The sequence below is a fragment of the Aspergillus nomiae genome (genome assembly GCF_001204775.2).
Source record: "Aspergillus nomiae NRRL 13137 chromosome Unknown contig00256, whole genome shotgun sequence".
NCBI classification, from domain to species: Eukaryota; Fungi; Ascomycota; class Eurotiomycetes; order Eurotiales; family Aspergillaceae; genus Aspergillus; species Aspergillus nomiae.
Genome location: NW_015378311.1, coordinates 36,526 through 46,492, shown reverse-complemented (window position 1 = coordinate 46,492; position 9,967 = coordinate 36,526). Strand labels below are relative to the sequence as shown.

General features: G+C 51.8%; 6 protein-coding genes across 6 annotated transcripts; 3 read left to right on the top strand and 3 right to left on the bottom strand.

The window, feature by feature from the left end:
• On the top strand, window positions 1-1,005 carry ANOM_007210 (uncharacterized protein; the record flags this gene model as incomplete). The annotated part of the gene is made up of 1 exon (XM_015552466.1): window positions 1-1,005. A coding segment is annotated over one exon (1,005 nt), but the record flags the coding sequence as incomplete, so codon positions are not given.
• Window positions 1,006-1,052: 47 nt separating this feature from the next.
• Window positions 1,053-2,172, bottom strand: rpnL (proteasome regulatory particle lid subunit rpnL; the record flags this gene model as incomplete). The annotated part of the gene is made up of 2 exons (XM_015552465.1): window positions 1,053-1,400; window positions 1,465-2,172. Coding segments are annotated over 2 exons (987 nt in total), but the record flags the coding sequence as incomplete, so codon positions are not given.
• Window positions 2,173-2,475: 303 nt separating this feature from the next.
• ANOM_007208 (S53 family peptidase) lies at window positions 2,476-4,310 on the bottom strand (the record flags this gene model as incomplete). Its single annotated transcript, XM_015552464.1, has 2 exons — window positions 2,476-2,752; window positions 2,803-4,310. The coding sequence occupies 2 exons, from the start codon at window positions 4,308-4,310 to the stop codon at window positions 2,476-2,478; spliced, it is 1,785 nt and encodes a 594-aa protein (XP_015404545.1).
• A 988-nt stretch (window positions 4,311-5,298) lies between these two features.
• ANOM_007207 (SCP2 sterol-binding domain-containing protein) lies at window positions 5,299-5,813 on the top strand (the record flags this gene model as incomplete). Its single annotated transcript, XM_015552463.1, has 3 exons — window positions 5,299-5,305; window positions 5,384-5,584; window positions 5,650-5,813. The coding sequence occupies 3 exons, from the start codon at window positions 5,299-5,301 to the stop codon at window positions 5,811-5,813; spliced, it is 372 nt and encodes a 123-aa protein (XP_015404559.1).
• Window positions 5,814-6,228: 415 nt separating this feature from the next.
• ANOM_007206 (uncharacterized protein) lies at window positions 6,229-7,306 on the bottom strand (the record flags this gene model as incomplete). Its single annotated transcript, XM_015552462.1, has 3 exons — window positions 6,229-6,512; window positions 6,586-6,756; window positions 6,853-7,306. 3 exons carry the CDS (start codon window positions 7,304-7,306, stop codon window positions 6,229-6,231), a joined length of 909 nt encoding a protein of 302 aa, XP_015404555.1.
• A 92-nt stretch (window positions 7,307-7,398) lies between these two features.
• ANOM_007205 (uncharacterized protein) lies at window positions 7,399-9,119 on the top strand (the record flags this gene model as incomplete). Its single annotated transcript, XM_015552461.1, has 3 exons — window positions 7,399-7,907; window positions 8,457-8,502; window positions 8,565-9,119. 3 exons carry the CDS (start codon window positions 7,399-7,401, stop codon window positions 9,117-9,119), a joined length of 1,110 nt encoding a protein of 369 aa, XP_015404558.1.
• Window positions 9,120-9,967: the final 848 nt, after the last annotated feature.

Sequence of the window (9,967 nt, the reverse complement as noted above, 5' to 3'; positions counted from 1 at the left end):
CTGCCCCTCCCCCACGCAGTCTCGACCTTCCACTTCCACCCCAACAGACCCCACGCTCTTCGCCATCGCGACCAGCTCGGCATCGGTCTCGCTGTTCCGGGTCTCGCTGCCCTCGGGAGGGGAACCCGAGATCCGGCCGCTGTGGACGAAAGCCGTGCACGAGGACCCGAGCATCCCGGCGCTATTCCTGCCTGGACGCCTGCATCATGGCTGACAGCCGAGCGCGCGGACGGGGTCGCGGTCACGTTCTCGGATGGCCGGACGAGCGTCTTCGGCGCGCCCGAGGGCATCTCGGACGGAGCCGATGCGGAGAGCGGGCTGGTGGAGGTGGGGTGCTTTGCGGCGCGGGAGAGCATTGAGGTGTGGTTTGTTGCTGTTGCTGTTCTTTCGGATGGTGAGGGTAGGGAGCCGGTTATGTTTACGGGGGATGATTTTGGGGGGTTGCATACGCGCCGGTTCCATCCCCATGAGAAGGACGAGGGGGAAGCGGAGCTGCTGGCGCCGGTTGTCTCCGATTATAATGATCGTGCCCGCCATCATACCGCTGGTGTTACGGCTATCTTGCCCCTGTCCGTTGAGTTGGAGGGCGGCGCGCCGGTCGTCCTAACCGGGAGTTATGATGAGTCTCTACGGGTGTACCATGCGACGCGGCGCGGGGAGGTGCTGGCGGAGGTGGGCTTGGGGGGTGGCGTGTGGCGGTTGCAGTTGCTGCGGACGGAGCATTCTGTCTTGGCTGCTGGAGAGGAGTGGAAGTTCCTTGTGCTGGCGAGTTGTATGCATGCGGGCACGAGAGTGGTCAGGGTTACGCACACGGTGGGAGAGGCCGCCGGGTGGGAGATTGAGGTGTTGGCCGAGTTTACGGAGCATCAGAGTATGAACTATGCGTCTGATGTGTGGAAGCCGGACGGCGGGTATGATCTGCAAGGCAAGGACATGTCGGAGCTGCTCTGTATCTCGAGTAGTTTCTACGACCGGAGACTCTGCTTGTGGCGGGTCAATGTATAAAAAGATGTTGTTTATTGTCATAAGTGATGCGCTCGATAAATTCATCATGCAAGGCGACGGTATACAAGAGATAAACCCCCAGGCAAAAAAAAAAATCCGTGACTAAATCTATTACATTAAACAATCGTCTCGAGTTCGCGAGCGTAGCCGATCGCGTTTTCAATGATTGCGGTGCTGGCCACCAGGATGTCCTTTTCGGACCGCGTCGCGGCCTCCGGCTCAACAGGGAAGTAAATCCGTCCGTCACGAAGCACCCATCCGCGCTGCTGGGCGAACTCAATGACCGCGCCCTCCGACTCGAGGAAGAGAAGGTTCTTGGCGTTGGAGATGGGGAGCGAGGGGTACGCCTTCTCGGAGCAGTCGGCGATTTCGCTGCGGATGGTTCCAACCAGAACCTGATCAACCGGGACAGTCAGTTTGGGCTCCGACACGGGTAAGGGAAGGAATAGTAGCACGTACATTCGAGAACAAGCCGAAATCCTCTGAAGGAACTCTCTCGGACTTGGTCTCTCTCCACACCTTATCGTAGCTGCCCTCCATCAAGTTTCTCTCCAGCTCCACCGGGTACTTAATGCATGGGTCGTCCTCAATGCTCTTGCCCTTCAGACTCGCCTCCTCAACCAGACCCTCCAAGACTGTGTGGAAACTCGTGCTGTCGCCCATGCTCAGCAACAGCAGAAGGTATAGCCCCGTGATCTTGCTGCGTTGGCTGGTCTTGAAGTCCACCTTTCCAGCATTGGCGCTGTCTCTCTCCAGGTCGTAGAAAGGCTGCAGCTGCTGGTAGTAACGTGTGAAAGAGGGTGCGTCGGTTTGGCGGATGGAGGACAGAGCGCCGAGCTCCAGCACCTCCCGGGCAAGGGCAATCAGCTCTGGTGATGTCGACGATGTGGGGATGAGGGCATTCTGCAGAAGGAGGGTCCGCTTGGCGCGACTGAGAAGGTCGTTGGCCGCATCAAACTGTTTCCGATTGAGAGCGTTGTGAAGCTCAGAGACCTGGGTCCGGAGGTCGGCACCGTTTGCCATAATGGGTATGAGTTGGGATGTGGACTGAAGGGGGTGAAGACGACTCGGGAAGCGAACGGAAATAAAGTGAGGAAGTTCGGAAGAGGTTGAAGCGTACGGGGAAAGATCAGGAGTGGTTTCGTGATAGATGGACGAGGATGGTTGACGATGACAGCAGCAGTTCCAAGAGCTTCTCCAGCGCATCTCTTGGCACGCGTCACGTGGGGCGGTGTGCCAGATCGCCGCCTTTATGCTTCCATTACATACAAATGAAAAATTATCGAAATATAGTAGTTAAAAAAAAGAAAAGAAAAGAAAAGAAAAGAAAAGGAAAAAATAAAGAATAGGAACTAGTTGATCCTGCAATTCCGATATTCCACAGCAGGAACAGTCTATATAAAGACATGCTCAATCACTATATACAAATATGGATTCGAACTATACAATTCTAGACCCCATGCTCATGGCTTATACAGACATAGCCTGTTCAAGGAGTGTCTCATAGTAAGGCGTTCCAAGTCCTGTGACGGGATCCCACCCGGCGGTTGCATTCCAGCTCGCATCTGGCACCTCCCGCCCAACATCGCCAAAACACCCTACCGATCCTCCATCGACGATGTCGGTAAACCCCGTCTGGTTGAGAGAATAGAGCCAAGGGTTGAGGAACCCCAGCCGCGGCTTGTTATTCTCCAGTCGAACCGCATTCAGCCGGGAGACAATACCAGCAAATACAGGCGCCGCGGCACTGGACAGCAGTCAGCTCCGTATCTGAACAATCAATTTATAGTGACAAACCTGGTGCCTCCAGTCTTCAGCAGCTGTCCATGGTCCATGATGATGAAATGATCCGCCTGAGCAGCAACGTCGGGAATCGCCCTTCCATTGGGATTGTAGAGTGTTTCCCATTTGGATTCCAGTTGACTGAGGTATTGGTGGACACTGCCATCCTGGTAGGAAGGACGCGGGAAGTACTCTGAAAAACCGCCTGTGGAGTAGCCAATCGCCCTTTCAGGCCCCCTGCCGTAGGTGCCTCCCACGGACGTAACGAAAGGACATGTTGCCGGGTAAAGTGGCTGGAACCTGGTCCGCTTCGTCCCGTCGTTCGTTATACAAGACTCCCCGACGCCCGAATCGCCGCTGCTGAAGATCACAGACACTCCGCGCGCTCCCAGCTGAGCAAACATGTTACATGTGGTTCTCGCATATATTTCGGGCACGCTCTGTTCTAGTTCACCGTATGAAGTAGTTAAGACAGCAGGCAATTCGTCATCGGGTAGATCTAACAGGTAGCGAAGTTGTTCAAGGTACGGCTCGTGAGGGTCACCTGCGTCATCATGCCCTAATTCACGGATAACAGGGCCACGCCCGGCGGTGCTATAGAAGGTGGTGAAGGGGTTGTCGGCTATTGCGGCAGCGTACTGGATGTCCAAGCTTGCCTCGGAACTGTCCTCCACAGAATCTTGCAAATTGAGGCCACCGTTGATGAGCGCCACGGTGTAGTTAGTGTCTGTGATATTCGGTGCATAGAGGCGCAAGAACTGATGGAAGTCGCTATAGCGTGCATACTGACCCAGGAAACCAGATACCCCCAGCCTGTTACGACGGTCTGGCTTGGGTTTGGAATCAGGGATTCCATAGAGGTTGCGGAGACAGCTAGGGGTGACTATTGATGAACAGCCTGCAGCTAGATCTTTGAGGGTGACAGGCAGCGCTTGCAGGAGTGGCGGCTCAGCTTGCGGCATAAGCTGCCCGAACCGGGTTGTTGGCTGGATCATCTGAACAAAATACCGAAGTTCCTTGGGCACCGAATATTTGAGCGTCCTGACGACGGTTGCTTTCGATTTCTTGTGCTCAAAGATATAGAACCGCGTCCTCAACAACTGCTCTGCTTGCGAAATTGAAACAGTAAAACTAAGCCAGCCTGCTTGATTGTTGATAGATGCAGCAGGTACATGCGCAGCTTCAAGCCAAGAGAGGACCTTCTGCGGAGCTACATCAGATGGATATAAGAAGTTCCGGACCTCGTCACGACTCATGTGGCATCCGTAGTTCTGGTTTCCTGGAGTAGATATTTCGATGACCCTTTGTTCAAATTCCGATATTTTTTCAGGATGCACTGCTAGCTGAAGTTCGATCGGCTTCGACGGGGAAGGCGTCCCAACATCTACCCAGTCATCCGGAATCTTTTCCAGGCGTTCAACAACAGAGTATCTGGGCTCGGTTGCTAGTGCTGTGACTAGAAGGTGAAGAACCAGGGACAAGGCTCCTATAGTATATGCAAGCAATACCATCTGTTGAGGCATATCAGACGCGAGCTTAGTCAAGCCGGTGGAGCAACATACCGGGAGGGATTCATTGGAATAGTTATTGACGCTGGCACATATGTACAAGTAAGAATAGCCATCATGTGCGATGGCTATTTAGCACCGACATCAGTCGGGTTCAAGACTGACTGCCATTGCAATAGTGCTACTAAATGAGGCCTCGTCGCCGAGATCCATGGTTCACCTCATTAGCGTAATGTGGTAAGTTGGTAACTATACATTCTTCTTAGGGCTATCTAGCCACCAGAAGTTTGAGCTATAAAAGGTCCTTATTGTCTCCCAAAGATAGCCTGTACAATAGAATCAAGGATAGTCTGTGGATAATGAACGTTGAGAGAGCTGTCGGCAGTTAGGGTTGACGCAATGAAAGTTCTTTCTTTGTCTCTCTCCTATTGACCCCCGAATTTGGTAAGCGCGGAAGATGCCGGCTTATATAAAATTAATTGTATAAAGCCTTCAAACGAGCCAGTGACTGGAGTTGATCGTCTTTTACCACTCCCCTTTCGGGAGCTTCTAGCGAAATCTAAGCCGATAAGCGAGGGATGCGAACGGACCTGAGGCTTACGATCCCCACCATTCGGGACTTAATTCTGGTACCGAAAGCGGGAGATCTCGATCTAGCTTTAGCTACGATAGGCCATGACCGCTGTGGATAAAAGTAAAGCTGCTCAGGCTCAAACACCCCATTTGTGGCCAAGACCCACGTTGCGCTGGCTCCAGGCTGAGGTGGATGAGAGATCGTCCCAGCTGAAAAGTTTCAGTAGCATGAACAAATCACGTCTGGTTCATATGACCGCTACAATGCTATGATCTGCAAACCAACTGGAGAGATGACGTGGATTCAGCCAGCCACGGGAAATGCATAGATATACGGAGTACAGAGTAAACATATATTTCTCCCAGTTGGTACACCACTCCAGTTTCTCCAGTGGCCGTCGAGAACATTGTTTACCACACAGTCTCCACGATGTCCGGTATGTCTTCACAACAGCCAGCCGCCACAACATTCTCTTGAATTTCATACTAATGAAAATCTCATTTCCTGCCAAAAGAGTATAGATCCGCTACCTATTTTGATAACTGGTCAACCAACTTCCACGATGCGTCTCCGGAAAAGCGCCAGGAACTAGTCCGGAGATTTCACACCAGTTACCAAATCACTGTCAAGAACGGTAGCGAACAGAGCCAAATTCTGATCGACCTTAAGCGCGGGGATGGTGAAATTACGACGGAAATCTATGGCCACCCAGATGGTGAGTTCCTCTTAGCCTTGGCTCCAATCTCCTAGTACGCTGATGAGTTAACCGCCCTCCATTAGTCTACCTCCAGGTTCACGAATTCCAATTTTGCGACTGGGCCGAGGGTAAATCGAGTAGCGAGAATCTGTTCAGGTCAGCAAAGTTGAAAGTCAAAGGTAATATCATGGCTGCGATGAACATAAATGGACTTTTTCAGGAGTTAAATTCGCTAGAGTCGGATTAGCCTGGCGGATTTCTGGTATTCTCTTTTTTAGATTAAGTCAGACTAGTTAAATAGAGCTAGGTGAACTTGGTTACTCTTCTGTAGAGATCACTACCGTCATCGAGTTGGCTGGATTAGATCTTTGCATGAGAGGGAAGGTCTACGAGTCGGCTATTGCGAAGGCATCTTATGCCTAAGGGAGATAGATGGGAGTCATAGCACCGCGAGCTTAGAGACAAACGGGGTAACATGGTTATGAAGCAAATATGTACAGACACATGAGGTTGCTTACGCAGCATAGCATTCCTACAGAGTGATCTGAAGAGCAGGAGATTGCTGGGTACGGTTGATAGAAATTTGGATACAGTCATTCGCAAAGAATGAGTATCGGGATAGTTTATGTTTCCCATATATCTGGTCAGTCATAGAGAAATAGCTAAGCAACAAGCTCCCACTCATCGCCGCCATGCTCAACCTTCTTCATCACTGCATCATCACTCACTCCCGAGGGAAGGAAGGCAGTCTTGAAATCACTAAAGAGGAACGTATCACTCCCACTTCCACCAGTAACCAAGATACCATCATCATTGCGGACATAGCCATCGTCCTTTCCAATCACAGTGATAGAAATGTGATCACTTCGAATCATGACATGGTCCTTCTCAGGCCTGGTTCTGCCGGTCACGCGGAACTTGGTGCGCTCGGACTTGGAGGCGACGACTTGCGGGAGGAACAGTGATTACGTGAATGGCTTCTGTGTGAGCAAAACGCCTCCAGAGTGTCCGACTGATACCAAGTTTGATGAGAAGATTGGGTTGTGTGTCTCGACCACGAGCAATAGCTGCCCTGAGCCCAACACCCATCGAAAAGGCAACGCCTGTGTCTCTAACCTCGGGCCTCAGTGCGCCACCGGTGAAGAGTTTAGTCCAGAAACCAACTTGTGCTTCTCTACCACCAGTGCTGTCTATGAAGACCCAAGGCTGAAGCCAGTGGGCAAGAAATGTATCCTATCCGACGGCCCGAAATGCAGCGATGGCTATGACCTTTCTTTCAACCCAACCGCGAACACCGCTCAGTGCTGTCCTAAAGGCTCGGTCTGGGATGGAGTCTTGTGCTCCTCGCAGAACAACGGCGGTGGATGTCGCCCCGGATGGAAACCTGTGGGCGATCGATGCAAGCTTGAGCCCCGACCAGCGCACTGTCGCCCTCCCACTCGGCTTGAGGACGGCAAATGTGTTTCCGACAAATTCCCTACCTGTCCGAACGGTTATACCGCCGACCAGAACAATCAATGCAAGTCGGAGCAGGAGCCCGTGTGTCCCGATGGCATGACGTTGGTCAACGGCCAGTGCGTCTCGACCAGGCCCCTGGAGTGCCCTCCGTCGACGCACCCTGACAACGGGCGATGTGTGAGCAACCGTAAACCGGCCTGCTCGAACCGCAAAGCCAAGTTTGATGGAAAGGGCCACTGTTTGGTAGATGATATGCCACACTGTCCCAGTGGTATCTATCATTACGGCGCCTGTCTCACGGGCCAGGAGCCCATCTGTTCGGATCCCAACACTCGTTATTTCCAAGGTCGCTGTGTCTCGTCATCCCGTCTCGAATGTCCGCCAGGCTCTACATGATTGCCAATGGTGACTGCATTACACACGTCAAGCCAAAGTGTGAGAGCGGCATTCTACTCAATGGCGACTGTGTCGTTGGTAACCCCACGTGTCCGGATAATACCGACCACAGAGACCAGAACTGCGTCAGCCGTGAGCTGCCCAAGTGCACGGAGGAAGGGTACGAGTGGAGCGAGCTCGAAAAACAATGCCGCAGTAAGGAGAAGACCGAGTGCCCGGACAGATACCGTGCGGAGAACGGGCAATGCGTCTCGGGAGACCTGCCGGACTGTGGCGAGCATGGCACTCTGCAAGGGAAAGACTGTTTCAGCAAGCAGGAACCCAAATGCTCCGATGACACCTACTGGGATGGGGAAGATTGCCGGTCCCCAGATGAACCAGACTGTGGTGAGGGCAAGTGCTTCAAGAAGGAAAAGAACACCTGCGTGGCTGTGGAGGAGCCCGTTTGTGATGATCCCGATACTGTGTTTGACAAGGTGCTGAACAAGTGTGTCCTGGTCAAGGGTCCTCAATGTCCCGATGGCCAAAAGTTCAACCCTGCCACACAGGGCTGTGTGCTTCTGCTCGGTGACTGCTTGGGGTTTGAATACTGTCCTATCATTACTAGTTTTGCATTCTAAGAGAGCTCCATCACCAGGCTAGCTGTTAGTAGACTGCCAAATAGAGATGGTGTTTTGTGTTTTAAGTGTGATACTCTCTCTTCGTAAGCTTTGAATAAGGAGTTTTTGGTTATGAAAACACGAAGTCTTTGGTCTGGTTAGCATCTGGATTGAGCTATACCGGGTCATCCACCGGAAGAGGACGAGTAAAAGTGGATACAGGTCACTAATGTAGTGACCTAGGTATCTCTTTTTCTTCTATTAGCAAAAGGCTCACACCGTAGTCTTCGACTTTATCATTCAATCTCCGCCATCATACATGGAACTGTATACTACGAGGACGCCATATGAGACAGACAACTCAAGTCACTTCGTGATACCCTTAGTAATGAGGGGTAAATATCTGACTTTATATTTCAAACTAATCTCTATGCCAGCGAGTTTCCTTTCCAGCCCACTCTACCCTATGCCAATCCAAAGCGAGTACATTATAATAATCTAGTACAGGTATCCTCTACTGAGACTAACTAACTACCTACCTACAGTACCCACCCCTCATGGCAGCATCACCCAACACCACCACCCAATACACCTCCGACCAATTCGTCGAAAGCTGCGGGGCCATTCTATTCGACCTGTCTACCCCAAACAAGACCGTATGTCTTATCCATTACCGTGCAAAGAACGAATGGCTCCTTGCCAAGGGACGTCGCAACTGCGGTGAAACCCGGCACGAGGCCGCCCTCCGCGAAGTCCGCGAAGAAACCGGCTATCAAGCACACCTCCATCCCGTCACGATGCATACTCGTGCGCCGCCGAGGGACGAACAGGAACATGTGCCAGACATACCTCGCTTGTACCCAGCTCTTACTGAGCCTTTCATGGTCACCATAAGGCAGTTAGATGGTGATGGTGTTAAGATTATTTGGTGGTATGTTGCTGCCCTGGATGGAGGGGTGGGTGCTGGGTCTCCTGGTGGTTGGGGCGAGGAGGAGTTTACTCCAGCGTTCTTTTCTTTGGGGGAGGCGGTAGAGAGACTCAGCTTTGAGGATGATCGGGCTGTTCTTCGGAAGGCGATTGCTTTGGTGGAGGCTCGTTGATTCAGTTGGTTACCTTACCTTGTCAGTGTACTTTTGCAACAGTGAATGACGCGGTTTGGAATATCTACTCGAGTTAGCTAGTAACTAGTTCCATGAGGTATTGTCAATGCTACCAAGGGGATTAATTCGTCTGAACGTTGTTCTATCGGATGTTCCTTATTCAGATATCAGTTCCTCCCAAACTCTTGAGGCACAGAAACAGCACGTGTAGCTATCGCCAGCAGCATAGTATACTAGTACCATACAGAAACCCCTCGAAAGCAAGCCACAAACCCCTGAACCTGTCAGCCAATACTTCCGAAACATGGAAGCCCCCTACGATCAACGCATAGTTCGCATTCCCAGCCCTAATTCTCCACAAACTGCCATCTCGGCCCGAGCAGCCACACTCGGCCAGGTCTCAATGAACATAAGACGCAAGACAGAAAATTCTTCAAACAAGAACACATCACACCGCCATCCAGCTCTCGCTGATAAAACCCAAGCAATGACTGGTCGGGTTTCGCCTGCCAGGTAAGTGTTTCGTAAACCCCTGCCGGCTAAAAATAGCCGGTATGGTCGGGCGGATCCACAAGCAGTACCAAACAAGCTCGTTTCGGGGAACGGTCGGGGCCCTAGGGCTCCGCGAAAAACAATACTCCAGATGCTCTATACTAGACGTTCAGTCTTCCCGATGCATCCCCGGTACACCGATGATGATTGACATGGCATGGAGGAGGTGAATGTTTATCGTTACTGTAATTGATCGGTGGAGGGGAGAATCGTCGGTGCTCGAGTGTACATAGTACATACATCATGAGGTGTGAATCGCAGGTTATAGTAGCTAGAAAGCAGGTATAAATACAACT